At 44.2% G+C, this 22,306-nt stretch overlaps 3 protein-coding genes across 4 annotated transcripts; 2 read left to right on the top strand and 1 right to left on the bottom strand.

Moving 5' to 3' along the window:
* Window positions 1–187: 187 nt before the first annotated feature.
* Window positions 188–4,567, bottom strand: mrps31 (mitochondrial ribosomal protein S31). The gene is made up of 7 exons (XM_060056648.1): window positions 4,345–4,567; window positions 3,119–3,700; window positions 2,598–2,768; window positions 2,296–2,394; window positions 2,131–2,207; window positions 1,779–1,919; window positions 188–1,122 (listed from the first exon to the last, which is right to left on the bottom strand). Exons 1-7 carry the CDS (start codon window positions 4,446–4,448, stop codon window positions 887–889), a joined length of 1,410 nt encoding a protein of 469 aa, XP_059912631.1. The 5' UTR covers window positions 4,449–4,567; the 3' UTR covers window positions 188–886.
* Window positions 4,568–4,825: 258 nt separating this feature from the next.
* taf6 (TAF6 RNA polymerase II, TATA box binding protein (TBP)-associated factor) lies at window positions 4,826–11,246 on the top strand. 2 transcript variants are annotated; one of them, XM_060056645.1, is made up of 15 exons: window positions 4,826–5,037; window positions 5,707–5,864; window positions 5,958–6,044; window positions 6,185–6,338; window positions 6,458–6,514; window positions 6,609–6,725; window positions 6,896–7,014; window positions 7,374–7,451; window positions 7,576–7,677; window positions 7,944–8,126; window positions 8,428–8,502; window positions 8,596–8,721; window positions 9,148–9,321; window positions 9,926–10,117; window positions 10,735–11,246. In XM_060056645.1, the coding sequence occupies exons 2-15, from the start codon at window positions 5,709–5,711 to the stop codon at window positions 11,005–11,007; spliced, it is 1,893 nt and encodes a 630-aa protein (XP_059912628.1). In that variant the 5' UTR covers window positions 4,826–5,037; window positions 5,707–5,708; the 3' UTR covers window positions 11,008–11,246. The 2 variants fall into 2 exon arrangements, with proteins under 2 accessions (XP_059912628.1, XP_059912627.1); XM_060056644.1 differs by having other exon boundaries at window positions 4,827–5,037; window positions 5,704–5,864.
* Window positions 11,247–13,083: 1,837 nt separating this feature from the next.
* On the top strand, window positions 13,084–21,746 carry sat2b (spermidine/spermine N1-acetyltransferase family member 2b). The gene is made up of 6 exons (XM_060056643.1): window positions 13,084–13,333; window positions 13,455–13,506; window positions 19,496–19,579; window positions 20,088–20,189; window positions 20,350–20,390; window positions 20,988–21,746. Exons 1-6 carry the CDS (start codon window positions 13,271–13,273, stop codon window positions 21,165–21,167), a joined length of 522 nt encoding a protein of 173 aa, XP_059912626.1. The 5' UTR covers window positions 13,084–13,270; the 3' UTR covers window positions 21,168–21,746.
* The last annotated feature ends 560 nt before the right edge of the window (window positions 21,747–22,306 follow it).

Here is a 22,306-nt window from a genome sequence, read left to right as displayed (position 1 = left end):
GCATACAGCCTAGGATACTGGATATCTTTTTTGATTTATGAAAGACATTATAGCCTATAGCACATATTTGTTACCGGATAGTTGAGATTTTAAGGTTAACTGTAATTTGTACTCTGACAAAATATATTTTTTATTATCCTTTCTGTTGTCATTGGGTTAATACAATGTGAATAAACAGACCATAACAGAGTATTAAGTCAAATTTACTGAGTTAATCTACAACTGTAGACTGCATGACGATTTCTATGATTGCACGTGTGAAATGGCGGCAACTAGTGGGCATATTAATACGGCACTTTTTTAACATTTTAAAGTTAGGCTGGACGGTCAGCCTGTTGGGCCCACTGAGACCTACACAAATACGATGCAGTACATACAGACTTTGTTTGTTAAATTAACATGAATATCAAAGTGAAGTGCGTGTCAGCTTTCAGTCAGCGCTGGATCACACATAAGGAGAAATGACAGGCCAACTGTATTGGCAACTGTCATGGTAGAATTATGATAAAGGAATACGAGGATAAGCATACAAACGGGAGAAGTCATTAAATAAACAATACAAGGTGATTGTGTGTTTTTGGGTGTGATCCATCTCGGTTTCTGTGTTTAGAACAAAAAGGTCGGAAAATAAGGATATTTTCTTTCAATAACATACAAACATGAATTGGATACCAGTGCATACGTAACATAAACACGGTTAGAGCCTTCTTACTCCATCCTCTCACAACGGCAGTCTTTGTGATGACGTTTACTCAAATGATTGACCGAGTCGTTTTCAGTCTAATAAACTCTCCAGGGGGGGGGGGGGTCAGTTCAGTGCGGACCTCCGCGGTGCGTCCCCACATCCGACGCTGCGCGTGTTATAATATAAAGGTTCACAGACGGACTAGTTGAGGAACGCGGCGGCCTCCTTGAGCACATCCTCCTTCTCCTGGAAGTAGGTGCGGTACCAGTCGATGTGCTCCGTCTTCTGGCGCACGCTCAGGTGGTGGTTCCTGGAGAGGCCGGCCACCACCAGCTCCATGAAGTGGCGCACGGGGCCGTGGCGCGGGAAGCCCTCCTCCAGGTGGCGGTCCAGGAAGACGTGCTCGTGGAACGCCACCGCCGCCTCCTCCTCCAGGCCTTGAGAGAGGGACGAGTCGGGAGTTACGAAACAAATCAAGTCTTGAATACACTTTTTATTTCAAGTTGGTTTCTGTGGGTACTGGGGAGTCAAGTCGAGTCCATTTTATTTGGCTAGCAATTTTTCAAAGAAACAGTCGCAAAGGGCTTTATAGGCCATATTTGATGTCACCCCTAACCGTAGCCCCCGCAAACAGGGTAACACTCCCTCAGTGAGGTATTGCCTTGTGTAGAGCCGGGATTGTTCCTTCTTGGTTTAAATGTTACATCAACTTGGTGAGGGTAATTGTTCTTGCATTACATTTTTTAAAGTCTGTGTCTGCATTCATTAAGTTGTTTTTGGAAATGTGCCACAGGTAGCAAATTTATGCTACACGTGGCACATTTCCTCAAATGTGCCACAAATAGTTCCTCAAATTTGAAATTTTGCTATCTAACCTGGAAGACACTTCAGGGAAAGTCTGCTAAATGAATGGATGCAAATGTAATGGGAGGGTGAGGAGAGTCAACTTAGGAGTTCAGAATGCCAGCCGAAAATAATTCTGGGTTTGCTACCCTGCATCCGCAGACCGACTGTAGACATCCATGAACAAGATGCTGCGCCCCCTATCTAAATAAATGTAAGTATGCTGCAGCATACAGCTATTAGCTCTCACCAATTTCGTTGTCGATCGGGTACTGCCAAAGTCTTCCGTCTCTGGTCCACTGGATCATCTCCTCAAAGCCGTTCCTCGGCATATGATTGGCTGTCCGGACCAACAGATTGGCAAACTCTGTGTCCCACAAATTTGGCCCTGCTGTAAATATGACATCAAATGATTGCTAAAGTCAGAAGAACGTTGGAAGGCCGTAATACAAAATTGACTTTTGAAATGTAGCATAGCAATCTGCTAGCTAATGAAAATTTAACCTCATTCTAACTGCGTGGATTCATTTATTAAGTCATATAAATCGACAGAGCGCTGAATGTAGGTTCAACCAGACATTGGTACCACCCATATTGCATACCTATTGCTGCGTCTGTACTTTCTTCATCAGTAGCAGGGTTGAAGATGCCCAGTCTTTTCCTTTCAAATAAGCTCTTCCTAAGAAAAATAGAAGACACGTGTATATGAGGAATCTGAAAATAAATCATTCACAAAACACAATTCAATGATAAAATAAAGTAATCACTTGTAGCCCCGGCCGTCCTCGTCAAAGTGGATTGTGTTGGAAGACCGCGCGTGTTGTCTGGGGGTCGGCCTGCCCACCTTCATGTCCGCAATGATGTTCCTGAGAGGAAAATAGTCCAAACGTTAATGATGATGAAATGATGAAATCTTTCAACATGGAATACAAGAATAAAATACAGAATAAACCTGCATTCAAATCATGCATGACATTTGAGCATACGATTTTCTTATATCTACATTGGCTGCAGGAGTGCTTGCATTTAATGTGGCCACATGCAGAATGTGTTCTCAAGTCCAACGCACCCTATATTGTTGGCCTCCCCTCTCTTGTGGTCCTCGGGCTCGGCCTCGTGCTGCCTCAGCTGCTGCAGGAGCTCAGACTCGGCCCGGCTGGGGTCGTGCAGAGAGGCCGCCGCCGCCGAGGCCGCCGCCACCAGCTCAGGACTCAGGCTGGCCACTGAGGGCTGTGCGTCACTGCAGATGGAAAACATGGCTGGTCAATGACTAAATCAAAGTAGGGCTATTCTTTGAGGGAGAGCATGTGGTTAGGCATAGGGTGTGTCAACTCCCAGCCATACGGTTCTGGGTTTGATATTCAAAGATCCGCTGATTAAATCTCTGAGAAAGATGCAGAACAGATATACCTGCTCATTAATTTCAGTCATCTTGAATAAATCACTGCAAATAGCTTTGGTTAGAGGTATCCTAAACCACTCAACAGTAAGAGTACAACTACCAGGGCATCGACTGCATTACATCGTGTTTCAGAAGGAGCGGTTTGATTTAGCAGAGGCTTGGTGACTCCGCCCCGTCTCTCGTCTCACCTCTGGATGGACGCCTCCACCGTAGCCTTCTGGAACATGCTGTGGGTGCTCTCCATAGCGGCTGGCTTGGGCGTCACCGTGGGCTCGTGCCGTGCCGGGATCTTCGTGCCTTTAGATCGTTTCTTACTGGTGGTGACGTCGACCTTCATGGCTACCAGAAGGTCTAGCAGACTCTCCTTTCCCGTCTTCACCCTCGGCTGCCTCTCCTCTGTTTTCTGTTGGTTTCCTTCTTCGGTCTTCAACAGTGTCTCGCCCTGCTCCGGCAGATTGGTTTCTTCGCACTCGGCTGCAATCTCCACCTTCACCTGGTCGGTTGGGGTTGCCAACGAGTCACTGCCTTTGTGGTTATCTTCTTTGTCTTTCGCCTGAGGCGGTGGTGGAGCATTGTCTGGCAGATTGGTTCCTTCACACTCGGCTGTCATCTCCACCTTCGCCTGGTCGGTTGGTGCTGCCAACGATGCACTGTCTTTTTGGGCATCTTCCTTGTCCTTCAGCTGAGGAGGGGCTGGAGCATTTTCCTTGTTTTCACAGTAGCTGGTTGAATTTGTGATGAAAGGGTGGATTCCCACGCTGCGTCCCAGCCTGGTGATAAACCAATGTATAGATGGCAGCTATTTACTTGGATACATCTTATATGGGGAAAGAATAACATAGGGACAACAGCAGCTAAGATGCTACTAATGTCTAGTGTTTATGTTTAACTTTACTCTGAAAAAATTAATCCCAATCTGAAATACTTTGCAATACATTGTCATGTTTACCATTGACATCTGAACCAACGTCAAAGACTGTAAATATGATTAGGCAATAACAAACACAACACTTGATATAACTAATCATAGGGTACGCATACGACCAAATACAAGCCCAAAGATAGCAGATTTGCTAAATAACAGCGATCTACACTAAATTCAGTATGAAACAACATCCGGAGTGAACGGCCTCCTGCTACGATTCTTCTTTCTTTTGGAAAAGCTCAAGGTCAGAGGCACTAACCTGTCACTTTGAAAGGAGCGACTAGTGCATCAACAACAAAGGCACTAAAGCCACCTCGCGTAATGGGACGAATAAATGAATGAATAACGCTGCGTAACAGAGAAAGGCTGACATCCAGTACAGAAACAACGGAGTACAATTGAATTCAGGATGAATAAACTAGGGTCATAACGTATAACTGATAACATGATCCATTCAGTGCAGGTCAACAGTTGATCAAAATATCCCACCTGAACACTGGAAGTGCAGCATTGTCGCATTTGGGTGGTAAAGCACCCGTTTGGTGAAGACTAAACGCACACTGACGAGCCGTACGGAGTAGACCCCGATACATTTTTGCTATTCCCAAAGCACAAAATCAGTATGTTTTATAACCCCAACAACCCCGGCAGTCTTATAGTGTCCTTGCAATGCACGTTCCTGACGTTTCCCTCCGGGTGCAGCAGGGAAATGTCACCGGCGCCGAACTACTCGGTTATGACGCTAGTTCCACTGCAGGAAGGAAGTTTCCATCAACTATTAAGTAAAAACATTCATAATTTAAAAATAAAAGGTTTTACAGCCAGAACGGTTTTTAAAGTCAGCCCTAAAAACCGCCAAATATCATAAAATAAAGACAGTATTTATTTCAGTATTGGGTGAACCTTTGCTGATGAGTGGTTGAATATCCAGTAGAGGGCGTTTGTTGTCTTATGAATCGAGTTATCGCGATAACATGACACAGCTCAACGTGAATCAAAATGGCGTTATTTCCGAAAAAGAGGTTGGAGCAGTTTCTAGTTAAATAGTTAAATGAAAATATGGATATAAATCCTGCGAAATTATTCTGGCCGGATATATTTTTGAAAATATTAGCACAATTTGTTTTATTTGCATACGTTTTCGTGCAGCTTTGATTGGGATACAATATCGCAACAACACGGGTAAGAGCGCTAACGCTGGCTAAATAACTAGCATTCAAGCTAAACATCTAGAAACTTCATAATCACAAAATTGTTGCATGCATTGTATAACCACCTGAACAATACCTTCGTATGTTTATTTATATTTTGGTTGAGTAATTGTGCACGAATAGTGGGTTGTGTTGGGTTGTGGGTGGGATACACGTCTTCCAGTGAGAAACCCCGCCGTCCATGTACACGAATGGTTTGGTTCCGCAGTCAGTAAGCGCTGAAATAGCCTCGATAATAGAAGAATCCCGCCTCACTATATGGTCAAATAAAACATAAACAGCACAAAACCTGCACGATATCTTAATTTGACTGTTTGTCAAATTACAATTATTTCAAATTGTATAAACTGCTGTAAATAATTTGGCATGTTCCTTAACGCAAAAGTTCCATGTTTACTATTATTCCGTTTATGGTTCAACAACCCAAGTAGAAGTTCAGTTAACTGTTGACACAACACAGTATTCCGAGTATTTTGATACTTCTTAGGGCAAGTAGCTAGGACAGCATGCATGTATACACAAACCAAGCAGTGTTTAAGTGTACTAGTCTGCTTCTAGAATGCGTTGTAATTTAAATTGTAAGTGTTTCTGACACACCCACCTAACATAACGGGGTGCTATACTCTGTGATCCTTAGCAGCCATGGCGGAGGAGCGTCGGCCAAAACAGTGCACTGTGGTCGTGCCCACGGAATCAATGAAGGCTATGGCAGAGTCTATAGGTGTAGGCCAGCTGCAAGAGGAGAGTTGCGTTGCCCTCAGTGACGAGGTCAGCTACAGAATTAAAGAAATTGCCCAGGTAAGTGGCAGTGGCAGCTACTTCTAATAAAACTGCTACGTGATGTTGCATTGTAACGTAAACCCAAATCCCTTTTCTGTATATTTCTCACAGGATGCTCTTAAGTTCATGCACCACGGAAAGCGGCGCAAATTAACAACCAGTGACATCGATAACGCGCTCAAGCTAAAAAATGTAGAGGTGAGAAAGGTCCCAACACCTGTCCACATCAAGTACTTGTGAACAAGGAAGTGATGTCAAACTGGTGGTAGTATTCCTCCTGTCCCTGGTGTCATCCTCTCACTAACCCTGAGACGCCCTCCTGCTTCCCTCGCTTGCAGCCCTTGTACGGCTTCCAGTCCCAGGACTTCATCCCCTTCCGCTTCGCCAGCGGCGGCGGCAGGGAGCTTCACTTCTACGAAGAGAAAGAAGTGGACCTGAGTGACATCATCAACACGCCCCTGCCCCGTGTGCCCCTAGACGTTTCCCTCAAAGGTAACCCACGTGTGCTCATCTTGCCTTCTCCTTCCGTTCAATTCTGCCGAACAAGAGGTTCTAGCCTGAATTTGTAAGCCGGGTGAGTTGACCCTTCCGTCCTGTTTTGATCCCCACAGCCCATTGGTTAAGCATTGACGGTGTTCAGCCTGCGATACCTGAAAATCCACCGCCAGGTGAGACTTTGAGCTCTTTTCGGGGTTGACCTCTTGCAAATTCTTTTTTTTTTTAATTGAATTGCCATTAAAAAACATGCTTTCTGTATTACAGCTCCTAAAGAGCAGCAAAAGGCTGAATCCACAGAGCCTCTGAAAGTGGTCAAGCCTGGCCAAGAGGAGGATGGCATACAGAACAAGACCCAGGGCGCAACTTCCGCAGAGAGCAAAGGTCAGCAGCTGGCATTCACCAAATCCTGCTCCAATACAGACTTCAAATTCACAACTTACAGTGTTGTGTTTACATTTTGCAAGTGTGTCTAGTTGTGCTCCTCTCAGGCACTGTGCGCTTGTCTCAGAGGACGTTCCGAATGAATGATGATCATTTTGTCGCCACTTCAGGAAAGGATAAGGGTCTGAGGCTGAAGCCGCGCAGCACCCACGAGCTCTCTGTGGAGCAGCAGCTGTACTACAAGGAGATCACAGAGGCCTGCGTGGGCTCCTGCGAAGCCAAGAGAGCCGTAAGTCTTGTCTGTATGCTGGTGACGTTTCAAACGGGCACCCAGATCGCTTGACCTCATCGCCTTTCACATTGGCCCAGACGGATGGAAATTGATACTCAACTTCTAGACATTTAATGAATAAACCTTCTTTGCTATCCTGAAACTGTAAATCCGTAGTCAGTCAATATAACTAGTGGTAGAATTGGTTTGAAACAGGGCCGTCAAGTGAAAGCTTCTACCATGAACCTGATGAATATATTTGAAATGTATTGTTTTTTTTAAAGACCTCAAGGAAAGGAAGAAGGAATAATTTTAAGTGAAGGATATGGAGGTTATTCAACTCTTGACTACTGTTTGTTTGCGTTTGCCGCCTCCAGGAGGCACTGCAGAGTATCGCCACAGACCCCGGGCTCTACCAGATGCTCCCCAGGTTCAGCACGTTCATCTCTGAGGGGGTGAGCTTATTTTATTTATTTATTTTTGTAGATAACAACACTGATGTACTACAGTATATATGTATAATGTATCTGTCTGATGTACCCGATGAGCCCTAATCGTCCCAGCTCTGTTCCCCGTCAGGTGCGTGTGAATGTGGTGCAGAACAACCTGGCTCTGCTCATCTATCTGATGCGGATGGTGAAGGCTCTGATGGACAACCCCACCCTCTACCTGGAGAAATACGTGAGTGATGGTTCAGATCAACGCACAGGTCGCACATCTCCTTTGCTGTCCCAGCGCTGTAGGATTAGGGCTAGGGTGTTTGGACTCCCAGGTCAGCCAAACGATCCATAAATCCCAATGTTGTTTGCAGAGGTTTCTCCTCCAACTCCTGCCATTGAAATGTGAAGATCTTTTCAACGTAGAGTTTCTATGATGAGTGATTAAATTGATCAGAGGTTTATTCAAATGCTTAAAACATAAAACTATTCTTTCTTCCCCTTGTTCAGCTGCACGAGCTCATCCCGGCCGTGGTGACCTGTATCGTGAGCAAGCAGCTGTGCTTGCGGCCGGATGTGGACAACCACTGGGCCCTGCGCGACTTTGCTGCCCGCCTCATGGCCCAGAGCTGCAAGACCTTCAGCACCACCACCAACAACATCCAGTCCCGCATCACCAAGACATTCACTAAGGTACGGTGCCTTGAGTCTGTCATGTTGTCATGTAGTCATGTTCATTTATTCATCTTTCTAAGCCTAACGCCCCTCAAACCAATCCTTGTTTCTTCCCTAATTCACCAGTAACGTAACATAAAAAAAGAATTGCCCAATGGAATGACAAGAAAGCCAATACCTTGGTTGATTTGTCATACTTTTCAAAAGCTTGCACCTAATCCCGTAGCTTACTCTTCATGAAACAACCGTAACCTTCTCACTGCGACTGCCGTCTGTATAATGGTGGCCTCAGCTCATTGACCCTCTCTGTCTGTTGCAGAGCTGGCTGGACGAGAAGACCCAGTGGACCACTCGCTACGGCTGCATCGCAGGGCTGTCCGAGCTCGGCGCTGACGTGAGTGGGCTGCGTCGTCACTGACCTCACCTTCCTCACTGCACTGTTGTCACTGTAGCCCCTTTACACCTCGTTCCGTTTCATCTCTTGCAGGTGATAAAGACTCTGATTCTCCCCCGACTGACCATCGAGGGGGCTCGCATCAGAGCCGTGATGGACGGCCCCGTGGTCTCCAACATCGATAAGATCGGCGCGGACCACGTCCAGAGCCTCTTGTTGGTAAGAGCTCCAGGAAAGTCTCCACGATTGTGTCTGTGAGGCACAGGGCATAGATTTTCATCGAGTCGTTTGGCAGACACTTTTATCTTGTCACTGCCAGAAGTGACTTTTGTGAGGCTGAGAACGAAGGCAGCCATCAATCTGAATTTGAATAACTTTTGCACAACTGACTTTCTTAAAAACATAGCTATAGTAATGAAACTGGAATTCTTTGTTATTATTAGTAGTCAAGTGCTTGATAGTTAAGAAGTAGTCTGTCTTTTGTACATCAATCTGCTTTGGATGGATAGTTGTATTGCATTCAAAATATAAATGTAGTATATAAAAATAGTTGATAAATAGTTGCCTTAATTCAAGTGTGTAACAGAAAGTGACCTTGTTTTTTGTTATTGTATAATCATTTATTTACCCCCCTCATCCTCTAAGAAACACTGTGCCAGTGTCATCGCCAAGACGCGGAACCCTCCGGACAACGTGGAGCAGTACCGGCTGGACTACGGCTACCTGGGTCCCATGCTCTGCTCCCACGTGGTCAAGGCCCGCACCCAGGCCGCGCTGCAGGCCCAGCAGGTCAACAGAACTACCTTAACAATCACACAGGTACTGGGACTCGGCACACCACAGGATGTTCTGTTGAGCTCATGGAGGGAGTTTGGACCGCGGTGAAGCGAGTTTGAATTGTTATTGTTCATGTAGGGCCCATCGTATTCCTTTGGTTACCGAGGTCTTTACAACACTGCTCGTGTTCAACACGGGCTCCACCATCCTTCTGCTTTAGAACCGTCATCCAGAAATGGATTTCATTGCCTGTGCGCTGTTTCAAACCCCAAACACCGCTTCTAGGTTTGTTTGCATGTGAGGACTCCTTCGCTAGGTTAAACGTATGCTAATGCATGCGTACCCTCTTTATAGAGCGATATGGTTACCCGGTCTCCGGCTGGTTAATCGTGCTGAAACACGCCTGTCCTCCACTTATTGAGACTGAATTAAACTGTTTAAAGGAGCAGGCCGCAATGCAGCAGCAGAAGGAAAATGAAATGGCATTTTTTAAAGATGGCGTCCGGGGGTTCGGTGGTCCTATAAATGGACAACATTGTACGCGGGGTGAGAGTTCATTAGAGTTGTGTAGTAGTGCTGCCCTGGTGTATGTTGTGTGGTATGACGTGTGTGTGTGTGTGTGTGTGTGTGTGTTGTTGTGTTGCAGCCTCGCCCCACCCTCACAGTCTCCCAGAGCAGCCTCGGGGGCTCCGGGGGGCCTCGGACCCCCAGCATCATCAAGGTGCCCAGCTCCCTCACCCTGATGTCCCCCCGCCCGGGGACGCCCACTCAACCCTCTCCGCCAGCCACCAAGTACATCGTCATGGCAACCAGCTCGGGAGCGTCGTCGACCCAACAGGTGACGGGCGGGCATTCAGTTCAGACCAGAAGGCCGACACACCCTCAAGTCTGGAGGGTTTTCTTTTAAGCAAGAGATTTATGTCCTTTTATTATGAAGGATTGAAGTCAAAATTATTGTTCATGACTTAAAAGGAGGATCAACAATTCTGTATTGGAAGTCATGATTTTAAATGAGTTTGCCCCTATTTTTCCATCAGGTGGCGAAGTTTAACAAGCCATCTTAGATTCTTGAATAATGTGGGAGTTTTGACCACTTCCAGGCAATTTCATGGGCTTTATTCACCTAGCAGCCATTGCTCTAGGTAGGCAAAGATGGCTGCTAACGAGATGGTGAGATGGTAATGGCTCAGTTATGGTTGTACGTCGACGCAACGCATTGACCACGCAGTGAACCGGTTTGGGTTCTGCGTCGGGTTTACGTTACAAGGGTCCACAAGGGCGTCATGGGGCCGTAAACTCCCTTTGCGTTGCGTCGACATCCAACCATAGCTAAGCCTCAAGGCCCCAAGGTGTGATGATGTCATACAAAGTTTCCTTCCACAACGGGGGGGCGGCCGTGTGTTATTCAACACCGGTAGAAGCAAACATGAACCATGGCCTCTGTTCCTCCTCCAGGTGATCACGCTGAGCTCCTCCCAGTCGGGCGGCACCAGCACGGTGCAGAGCGCCACCTCGGGCCTGCAGCCCCTGGTGAAGCTGGAGTCCGGGGGCGGGCCGGGGCTGACGGCGTCGCGGCCCATGCAGAAGTACATCGTGGTGTCCCTCCCCTCTTCGGCGTCCCTGGACGGCAAGGGCTCCGGGCTCACAGCCATCTCCTCCTCCACGGCCCAGCTGGAGGCCGGCATGAAGCTGGAGAGGTCCGACTCCCCCGGGGCGAGCACGCACTGAGACTCAGCCCGGACTGTACCCTCACGCACACACATACACACACGTGCACACAAACACACATACATAACTCCACGCGCACACGCACACACACACACACACAACCACACACAAATTGTAAATAACTTCATGTTCTATAAGAAAAAAAATCAGTAGGTCAATGGGACATTTGTAATGGTTCGGCTGATATTCTGATTTTGTTTACCTTTTTTAACTCTTAAATAAATCTGATTTTGTAAGAACTTTGCTTGTATTTGAGTTTTTCTTCAAATTAAGAAAGGGAAAACATCGCAATTTAACAACACAATTGTGCCAACAATCAAGATTTCTTTGAACATTGAAAGCATTAATTTGAACGTTCCCCCAATCACTAAAAACAGGGAAATGCAATCTTATGTATAAGCTAATGAACAAGGAAATGAACATTCCATGAATTGGATGGTACCTGTACTGTATATCCTCTGTCCCCTTCACAGCATCAACAGAGCAGCGCTTAATTTCTTAAACTTCAACATCAGGCCAATTCATGAATTAGTTCTCCGCAGTCACCTGCTGCTGCCGATACAAGGCAAGGGGCCCTGGGCAAAGCTTTTCCTTCCATTGGTACGAGACAGGGTTTCCACTGGTAATGGCCGCTAGTAATAGTTGCACTTTAACAGAACGCTTAATTTCCTGGTTGCCATTCTCTCAAGTGCCGTTGAGCACTGGGAAACGTCAAAGTGGAGATCATTCACATAAAGATGTCCATCAGAAAACCATCCTCACCAATTCATCATGCCACAAGAAGTTCTACCCAGTATGCAGTCTAGAATATAATCTACTTAATAGTGTGATCAAGATCCCCACTCAGACACAGATATACAGCACATATACAGTACACCTATAACCTTAAAGTACCTCTGCTCACGATTTGAGCCTATTCTCACTCGATTTTGACATGAGACGTCACTGTGACGATTTACACTGCCATCCTACGCGAGGAGAGGTCTTCCGCCACATTCTTTGTTTAAAAATGATGCATCATCAAATTAATGCATTAAATGGTCTACTGGTCCTCCTCTTTTTTTTCATGAATATGCCGGTCCATGGAACAAAAAAGGATGGGAACCCCTGAAATAGACTTCACAGTCCATTTAGTGCTACTGGAGGTATACAAGTGTTGTATGAAGATATACCTGGGCCTAGCGAAGTTGGCCTGAAGTAACCTAATTTATCCAGTTGCTAATGTGCTTAAAGGCACCCAGTGCAACTTTATGTAAACATTCAATGAAAAATAAACATTCAATTTCTAGTCTTTTTTACACGTAGTAAGTTTCAATAACTCCATACCATTACATATCGACATTCAAGGAGCAAAGATGAGACGTTGTTGTGTGGTGAGAACTGATAGAAAATCGTAAACAACAACAATCGCCGGTGGGGAGAAGCCATTTTTCCATTGACTGGAAGCCTGCTTTATTTATTGTAGGTTACAAAAAATAAAGAAAATGGCGGCATTGTTGTTGTTATCGATTTTGTATCAGTTCTCACCACACAACGACGTCTCATCTTTGCTGCTTAAATGTCGGTATGTATTGGTATGGAGTTATTGAAACTTACTACGTGTAAAAAAGACTAGAAATTGAATGTTTATTTTTAAGCCTCGAAAGTTGCACTGGGTGCCTTTAAACCAACCAGCGTCGAGGATCATTAACGTGGGCATATAGAGAGATAATAATAATAATAATAATAATACATTTAATTTAGAGGCGCCTTTCAAGACACCCAAGGTCACCTAAGGGGATAGGGGGTCAAGAAGAGTCCATCTTGTTCTGTACAGACAGGGGGTCAAGAAGATTGCATCCTGTTTTGTCCTGACAGAGTGACAAAGAGGAAAACCAAGTTCTGCACTGAAACTAAACAGGGCATAACTTGGTGTTCCTCGGGCGGAGCGCCAACTGCCATCATGAGAGGCGAGGGTGTCAAACCGATTGACAGCGGTAGAGAACTACTGGACTGGCCCCGGGAGGAGCCAGGCCTAAAAGCACACGCCAGCTTCGGCTGGAGTATCTACGTGTAGGACACTGAATCCAGATTGATCCACTCCGACCCAGTAAGAGGCGGTATGCACCTTTTTTGTGTAAGTCTTTCCAATTGAAACCCAAAGAAGAAATTGCATAGTTCTAAGCTAGCAATCACCCTCTTGTATTAATTAATTGTATTAATAGCTCACCCGACTACCAAATACAGTTTTGCGTAAAGCTCGATTCCACAAGTGAATTCAAGCATGGATTTTAAAATACGCGCCGCTAAACAGGAGGACTGCAAAGAAATATCAAGGATGATAATAGTAAGTGATAAGAAGGAGGTTGTTTTACTCTTTTCTGCACTTTTTGATGATGAAATGACATAGATAAAAGCTTGTTTACCACGGGTAATGTCCTAACATGTCCTCTCCATTTATATTTGAGGAATTGGCTGTGTTTGAGAAGATGCAGGATCAGGTCAAGATATCCACCCAAGGTGAGGTTTGTGTGCGCAAACTGCGCATATGTATGTGTATATATATGTGTGGGTGTGTGTGTACATATCCGATCGTGGATAGGGAAGCTGTCGGTCAGCTCAACGCGCGTTTAGGACAAGGATCATCTAAAACACACCTTTATCAAATACTATTGATGTCCCCCTCTGGCTGTGTGAGCGTCTGTAGTTTGAATATTTCCATGGTTAATATACATTTAATTAGCCTCGGGGAGGACATTAAAGTCTTTCCAATTGAAACCCAAAGAAGAAATTGCATAGTTCTAAGCTAGCAATCACCCTCTTAATAGCTCACCCAACTATCTAATACAGTTTTGCGTAAAGCTCGATTTCACAAGTGAACTCGAGCATGGATTTTAAAATACGCGCCGCTAAACAAGAGGACTGCTGTATTTAAAAGAAAATTCACGGGAAACAGATGTTATTTGGTGATTTTCCATCATTCGAATACCTTAGTGCTGTTGTGAAATGCTCCTGTCTCAACATGTGAAAGAGGCTACTCATTGTAAGGGGCACACTCGACCTGGTTATCACAAAGGGCCTCAATGTTTCTGATCTCTCTGTGACTGATCCTTCCTTGTCTGACCACTTGTGTGTTTTCTTTAAAGGTCCCATGACATGAAAATCTCAATTGATGAGGTTTTCTAACATAAATATTAGAGATGCACCGAAATGAAAATTTGTGGCCGAAACCGAAACCGAAAAATAATTAATCGCTTGGCCGAATACCGAAACCGAAACCGAAAATGACGGTTCCGTTTAAAGTTGTCAAAACACTATTTTTAAATATTGCTTAAATCTACTGCTTACAATAAATGTTTAGACATGTTTTTCAAGGAAAAATGTTTATTTGAAATCTTCAAATGTTAATGTTTCATTAATGCCCTTCAATTCATTCTGTTTTTTTTTATATATACACATATATACAAATATAATATATATATATATACACACACACACACACACACACACACACACACACACACACACACACACACACACACACATATATACATATCTATATATAGAGTCCCCCCCGAGCGACCGGCGCAATCCCCCCACGTCCCAGCGCTCTATTCAAGGTAACCTAACAGGGGGGGGGGGGGGGGGTTTAACGCGCGCATCACAGGCAGAGGAGTTCTTTGTATTTTAACGACGTCGACTCATTACGTCGGTGACTGTGAGCGGGAATAACCAATGACTCCCTACTATTAACTACCGCATGTAGACGTGTGCACGGACGCAGGCCCGCACCAGGCCTGATCTAATAACGCGTCGGGCTGATCCGATTTGCTGTTGGCCTGAACTCAGCACTGCAGTGTAAGCAAAAGGTCTGGAGGTCCCGCGGAAACACACCGCGGCGGCTGCTCCCTCTGCTGACAGGTTGAGCCAGCGCTCATTCACTAGCTTACGAACGTTAGATTAAACATTCCCGCGGTTCATGGCGAGGTAAACAAAACAACTCACAACCTATAAAAAGCTAGAGGGGGTGGCGTAATTGTTACATTTTACTATTTTGAGATCGTATAGGTGGCCTGTGCTCCTTGCTTGTGTAATCAGACAAGATTGTATAATTTTGCGTCACCACCACTTTCGGCCTCCGATTCGGCCACTCATTTGGCTTTCGGCCGAAAGCCGAATGTGTCTTTTTTTGCGTTTTCGGCCGAATTTTTTCGGTTGCCGAATTTTCGGTGCACCTCTAATAAATATGAGTTCCCCTAGCCTGCCTATGGTCCCCCAGTGGCTAAAACTTGCGTTTGGTGTAAAACGAGCACTAGCTGTTCTGCTCGCCTTTGAAAAAACGGAGGCTCAAGCGCGCTGATTTGGAAATCTGTGCTCATGACGTCATGAGGAATCTCAGCTCCTCCCCTTACTCTGCCTGGCCCGCCCAGAGACGTTGGCCCGCCAATGAGACTCGACCGTGCGAGCGCCACATGTGTGTGTGTGAATACACACACTGTAACGCAAGTGTTTCTTGTCGGTTCTTTGACGTGTCTTGTATTTCCACAACGAGACTGTCGTGGGGGTTATCTAAGCCATGGTTGAGAAGGAATTGGGGGAAAGGAACTTTGGTTTGACTCGCTGAAGTACATGAACTGCGACATGCCGCCGGTTGCCGCGAGGCACCATCGCCCGGCAGCGGGCAGCCGGCCGCAGGCAGCGCGCGGTTCAGTCGACTTCAGGTTGATGTGAAAGTGGAAGAACCAGAGACGTCGCAGAACCCGACAAAGTCGTTTGTGATTCATAATATCGTCTGGAGGCGCACACAATATGTTATATGATATAGATATCTATGTATTATATGATATTATTTAGATATAGAGCTCCAGGACTGTAACGCAAGTGACTCGAGACACGAGACTCGTATTGGGGGTTATCTCAGCCAAGGTTGAGAATGAATTGGGGGGGAAGGAACTTTGGCTTTGACTCCCTCAAGAACATGAACCACGACAAGGAGGAGAAAGGGATCTTTGCCGGGCAGCGCTTATGCACCTCCGCCTCCGGCGGTGGTCCCTCAGCGGGGCTCAAGCGGGAGACATTCGCCGCCAACAATCCCTTTCTCCTCCATGTCGTGGTTCATGTTCTTGAGGGAGTCAAAGCCAAAGTTCCTTCCCCCCAATTCATTCTCAACCTTGGCTGAGATAACCCCCAATACAAGTCTCGTGTCTCGAGTCACTTGCGTTACAGTCCTGGAGCTCTATATCTAAATAATATCATATACATAGATATCTATATCATATAACATATTGTGTGCGCCTCCAGACGATATTATGAATCACAAACGACTTTGTCGGGTTCTGCGACGTCTCTGGTTCTTCCACTTTCACATCAACCTGAAGTCGACTGAACCGCGCGCTGCCTGCGGCCAGCTGCCCGCTGCCGGCTGCCCGCTGCCGGGCGATGGTGCCTCGCGGCAACCGGCGGCATGTCGCAGTTCATGTACTTCAGCGAGTCAAATCAAAGTTCCTTTCCCCCAATTCCTTCTCAACCATGGCTCAGATAACCCCCACGACAGTCTCGTTGTGGAAATACAAGACACGTCAAAGAACCGACAAGAAACACTTGCGTTACAGTGTGTGTATTCACATTGATGTGGACGTTGAAGAACCAGGAACGTCGGAGAACCCAACGCGGTCGTTTGAGATTCATAATATCGGCTCACACAGCTTTTGGCCGTGATAATATATATTATATGATATAGATATCTGTGTAGGCTATATGATAATATTTAGATATAGAGCTCCAGGACCCTTGTGTTCTAGAATATTTACAGAACACGGCCAAAGGCTGTGTGCGGCTCGCCATTGCGATACATCCACTGTAAACAGAGCGCATGGTGGCTGCAAGCTGCTCAGGGCCACACCCCCACCCTCCTCCTTGACACGCCCACCGAAACAGCGCATTTGGGGGAAGCTCAATGTGCGACTGGCTCGGAGTGGCTGTAACTCTGCACCACGGCTGAATTTAGGGAACGTCTTTGAATACTGTGTTAGTTGCCCACTAATACCTATATTAAAGAATACATAAAATAGCATGTCATGGGACCTTTAACATATCTTTTATTCCCGACATACAGACAAAATCAAATACTGTCAAAAACGGTATATCAATGAAGATTCTAATGTAGTTTTTAAAAAGGCCATCTCCTTGCTACCACCTCTCAACCCATGTTCTGCTGATGATCTTGTAGAAAACTTTAATTTAAAATTTTTGAAAGTCATAGATGTCATTGCACCTTATAAGGTTAAAACGATTTCTGGAAAGCAAAAGGCACCGTGGAGAAAAGCTGCTTCTGTAACAGCACAGAGAAAACAATGCAGGAAGGTTGAACGCATCTGGCGTAAAACAAAACTTCATATTCACCATGATATCTATAAAGAGAGCCTCCGTGCATACAATTTAGACTTAAAAAGTGCTAGAGAAAACTTTTTTCTCCAATATCATTAAAACCAATACTAATAATGCAAAAACCCTATTTGCAACTGTTGACAGACTGACCAACCCCCCAACACAAATTCCACCTGATCTCCATTCCACACAGAAATGCAATGAGTTTGCAGCTTTTTATACTGATAAAATTGAAGGCATCAGACGCGCCATCAATATCTCTACTTCAAACAAAAATGTTGGACTACCACCCTGTTCAGGCAAAAGTAGTGTTGCAAGGATGGCATGCTTTAATGTTATAGACTCTCAAACTCTTGTGGAAACTGTGACACAACTAAAGCCATCCACCTGTTGCCTTGATACTTTACCTACCAACCTCTTTAAGAATGTTTTCGACTGCCTAGCAGTAGACATATTGCAGATAGTTAACAACTCTTTCCAGTCAGGCAATTTCCCAAAAGCTTTGAAAACTGCAGTTATTAAACCTCTTTTAAAAAAGCAGAGCCTAGATGCCTCTATTATTAACAACTACAGACCAATATCAAATGTACCCTTCATAAGTAAAATCATTGAGAAAGTTGTCCTCCAGCAACTTAATCAATTCCTGCCATCAACTGGTTGCTATGCACCTTCCAATCAGGATTTAGACCCCTGCACATCACTGAGACCGCCCTTATTAAAGTTGTAAACGACATCCGTCTTAACACAGACTCTGGCAAAACCTCAATACTAATGCTACTTGACCTCAGTGCTGCATTCGACACTGTAGACCATACAATACTTTTGGACAGGTTAGAAAACTGGGTGGGGCTTTCAGGCACAGTCTTAAATTGGTTCAGGTCCTGCCTACAAAATAGGAACTACTTTGTTTCCATTGGCGACTTTGTATCAGAATCAACCAACGTGACATGTGGAGTCCCACAAGGTTCGATCTTAGGACCCTCTTTATTCAACATCTGCATGCTCCCACTAGGGCAAATCATGCAAAATAACATTGCTATGCTGATGGCACGCAAATCTATGTATCGCTATCACCAAATGACTATCGGCCCATAGATCTGCTGTGCCAGTGCATTGAACAAGTGAAAGACTGGATGTGCCGAAATTTCCTTCAACTAAATGAGGACAAAATAGAGATAATTGTTTGGTTCTAAAACGGAAAGGCTTAAAGTAACCCAACACCTTCACTCTCTGTCCCTGAAAACCTCAATCAAAGCCAGAAATATAGGGGTTATCATGGATTCAGATTTACATTTCGACTGTCACATCAAATCAGTTACAAAATCTGCATATTATCACCTTAAAAATGTAGCAAGACTTAGAGGGCTCATGTCCACCGAAGACTTACAAAAACTTGTACATGCCTTTATCACTAGTAAGCTTGATTACTGCAATGGTCTCCTTACAGGTCTCCCAAAACAAACTCTGAGGAAGCTTCAGCTTGTTCAGAATGCTGCTGCTAGAGTTCTAACAAAGACCAAAATATTTGAACATATTACACCCATTCTTAAATCGTTACATTGGCTTCCTGTAGGTCAGAGAATTGATTTTAAAATCATGTTGCTAACCTATAAATCCCTACATGGTTTACGCCCAAAATATTTAACTGATATGCTTCCGCTACATAAGCCTTCTAGAACACTAAGATCCTCTGGGACCAATCTGTTAATTATCCCCAGAGTAAACACGAAACATGGGAAAGCAGGATTTAGTTACTATGCAACAAATAGCTGGAATAAACTCCCTGAGGATTTAAGACTTGCCTCAACTCTGAGCACCTTTTAAAACAAGACTTTTATGTTTGCTTTAGCTTTTTGCTAAATCTTAAATACATTGCACTTTCTAAAAAGCTTTTCTAACTTTGCCTTTTTTTTTTTATATTTTAATACTAAAATGTCCTTTTATAACTTTCTATTTTACTAAATTCTTTGCATGTTTTCTTTTACTTATCTATTATTTTATTTTATTGAATGACAATGTTTACATGTGTAGCACTTTGAGTCTGCCTTGTGTATGAAAAGTGCTATATAAATAAAGTTGCCTTGCCTTGCCTAAAGCGACACGCTTGTTCTGTTTTAATCAGAGTTGGAGCGCGATGGGTTCTGCAGCAATCCTCGCTTTGAATGTCAAGTGGCAGAAGTTTCTGAAGAGCACAAGTCATCCCAAGGTAACCAGTCTTCATCATGCCATCTGCATTGATTTTTTTCGATAAAATTATATCTGCATTATATACATGCTATGAGTGAGCGCTTGTATTCAAAGTGTCTCATGATAGCTTGTGTGTGTGTGCACATTTGTGACTTGTTAAGTGTAAGTGTAATGGGACCCGCTATAAGGGTGTCTTGAGTTATCACTCCTTACGCTTCTCTGGCCTCCACTAAACTATTGGTTTTGCTTACCAGAAATAACGGAAGCTAGATCCCACTCAAACAAAGCATATCTCATAATGATGCATAGCATGTGACAGTTAAATGTCTTAGTAATAAACTATTATAAACTGCATCTGACCATTTCATCTAGAGGTAAGCTGTGGTCATGGGGATGGAACCCAGAAATCCAAACCCCTAACCACTATACTAATCTGCCCCGCAGTCTTGAAGCCTTTGAGTAAACATGGAGAGTTTCAGTATATTGCTATTGCTCTTAAGTCATTGACATGCCCCGTCTCTGCGTAGGATACACCGTTGTTGGGTTCGTCCTTTACTACTACACCTATAGCACATGGATGGGGCCGACTGTGTTCATGGAGGACCTGTATGTGATGCCAGAATACCGAGGTAAACACTTTTTTTAATGTCCAAGCAATTAAGAAGGTATATCAGACTAAGTTAAGAATTGCATACCCACATAGAATGACTCCAATGTGAATGAAAACAATGAACACATTCGCTGAAAGAATATGTAATATTTTTACATTTTTGTTGAATTGCTCTACAGGAAAAGGCATTGGCAAGGGTTTAATGAGCAAAGTGGCACAGGTGAGTCTTCCATTCCTATCTTAATGAGAATGAATCTGGCATTCTATGAAGATTATGCTGTCGTGCTGAATGTTAGAAATTAACCTTGTCAATCTCTTATTAACTTCAATTAACTGAAATTCAATATCGAGCTAGTTTTGAATTTTCTTTACTTTTGTTTGGAGCCCCTTTTAAAGAACCTGTGTACCACATTTGATGTCATTTAGATTTATAGTTCATAAAAAAAAATATATTCAAGCTTTTCCAAAACTTTGGGGGTACTTATCGTACCTTGAGAGAAAAAAGTTCAGCTTGTCAAATAAGGACTGCGGCCGTTGAGGTTTAACGGCAAATTACAGTGCTTACTGGAGACCTGCTGTCTTCCAGTTACCAGTGGTTGATTTAGGCATTTTTTATGAATTCACTTTGCATAATCAATAAATAGTGTGTGTGTGTGTGTGTGTGTGTGTGTGTGTGTGTGTGTGTGTGTGTGTGTGTGTGTGTGTGTGTGTGTGTGTGTGTGTGTGTGTGTGTGTGTGTGTGTGTGTGTGTGTGTGTGTGTGTGTGTGTTTTTTTTGTGTGTGTGTGCGTCTTATCACTGTGACATTCTGTTTCTAGGTGGGGAAAGAGAAGCAGTGTACTAGGCTTCAGCTGGCGGTGCTGGACTGGAACACCCGGTCGCTGGACTTCTACATCATGAAGGGCGCTCGGGACATGACCGCGAGTGAAGGCTGGCACGCCTTAAGGTTTGACGGGGAAGCTCTGGATAAACTGGCCGCAGAAGCCCCCAAAGATTAGAAATCAGATCTAGACACAAATTGAGATGGCGCCACTATAATTGCTCACCATTTTCCAGCTCCCACTAGACTTTCTACCTTGTTTTTCACACTTTATTTTTTTGCGTTGGTAAATATTGTCCATAATACCTGGCATGTACGATACGGTTATACTGTACTTTATTGTCATAGCAAGTCTGAAATTTAACTTGCATCCCAGCAGCTCTATTTACAAACATCACAGACAATACATCAGGATACAGGACATCAAAAACGGGACATCAATACAGGACCCACAAATACAATTAACATACATACAATCATCATAACATTGCAACAACGGAAGACAAAATTTAATGGGAGTTCAAGCTTTGGTTATTCGTAAGGTTTCCAAACAATTATCCAAATATATATACAGTGAAGAAAAAACAGAAAGTCTATTCATAGTGAGAATAATTTACTGCCTTTTAAATGTAGCAAGAGGAGACCACTGCTGCATAATCAAGTTTGTATCAACTGATTATATTTGTTTGTATGAAGTGGAATTAATTGGTTAAACAAATGTGTCTTTTTAATAAAGCAAAACAACAAGATCACGTCAGTGGCTTTCACATCCGCTCCTCAATCCGAGTCCCACTTCTTTTCGGCAGAGCTTCAGTTTCCCAAACTAACCAATTATGTTTCGGTCAGCACATATTTGGCCCTTCTGATGATGTCTGCCATTACCTCACCTGAAGCATTGACGTGAAACGTCTAAGGGCGGGCCCTTCCATAATTTCTCATCACTGGGATATTCAGACGAAATGTGACCCAGTCTTCTTCCCTGCAGTCCCCTAATATGCATAGATGTTAAACAATTCATATTTTTGTATTTTAATTGTTCATCAAAACAAACCAAATATCTGAATACTGATATGAGATTAGATTAGAATACCTTTCTCGCTAACTAATATTTTCGGATAACGAATAATAAATATTTTTGCTACGAAACCCATTGGCTCACAGTACTGGGGCGTCAGAAGGGAGGTCAGGCTCAACCCCCGATTGGCTCACAGTACCTGGACCCTCAGGAAAGGGTTGACGCATTTGGTTAATGCTACAGTTATTGTATTGTTAATTTTACTATACGAGAGGTGAGGTATCTGATGTGTGCCACTTTTG

This window comes from Gadus macrocephalus, chromosome 7 (genome assembly GCF_031168955.1).
Source record: "Gadus macrocephalus chromosome 7, ASM3116895v1".
NCBI lineage: Eukaryota > Metazoa > Chordata > Actinopteri > Gadiformes > Gadidae > Gadus > Gadus macrocephalus.
This window is presented reverse-complemented; position numbering and strand designations above follow the sequence as displayed.

What these genes read in the sequence shown, in the direction of transcription:
- mrps31 (XM_060056648.1), bottom strand. Translation starts at nt 4,448, where the DNA reads ATGTATCGGGGTCTACTCCGTACGGCTCGTCAGTGTGCGTTTAGTCTT. An exon ending in GGGGAGGCCAACAATATAGG is followed by an intron (nt 2,395 to 2,597) that starts GTGCGTTGGACT and finishes TTTTCCTCTCAG; the next exon opens with GAACATCATTGCGGACATGA. An exon ending in GAGGACGGCCGGGGCTACAA is followed by an intron (nt 2,208 to 2,295) that starts GTGATTACTTTA and finishes TATTTTTCTTAG; the next exon opens with GAAGAGCTTATTTGAAAGGA.
- taf6 (XM_060056645.1), top strand. Translation starts at nt 5,709, where the DNA reads ATGGCGGAGGAGCGTCGGCCAAAACAGTGCACTGTGGTCGTGCCCACG. An exon ending in CCTGCGAAGCCAAGAGAGCC is followed by an intron (nt 7,015 to 7,373) that starts GTAAGTCTTGTC and finishes TGCCGCCTCCAG; the next exon opens with GAGGCACTGCAGAGTATCGC. An exon ending in GCACGTTCATCTCTGAGGGG is followed by an intron (nt 7,452 to 7,575) that starts GTGAGCTTATTT and finishes GTTCCCCGTCAG; the next exon opens with GTGCGTGTGAATGTGGTGCA.
- sat2b (XM_060056643.1), top strand. Translation starts at nt 13,271, where the DNA reads ATGGATTTTAAAATACGCGCCGCTAAACAGGAGGACTGCAAAGAAATA. An exon ending in GGTCAAGATATCCACCCAAG is followed by an intron (nt 13,507 to 19,495) that starts GTGAGGTTTGTG and finishes TGTTTTAATCAG; the next exon opens with AGTTGGAGCGCGATGGGTTC. An exon ending in TAATGAGCAAAGTGGCACAG is followed by an intron (nt 20,391 to 20,987) that starts GTGAGTCTTCCA and finishes TTCTGTTTCTAG; the next exon opens with GTGGGGAAAGAGAAGCAGTG.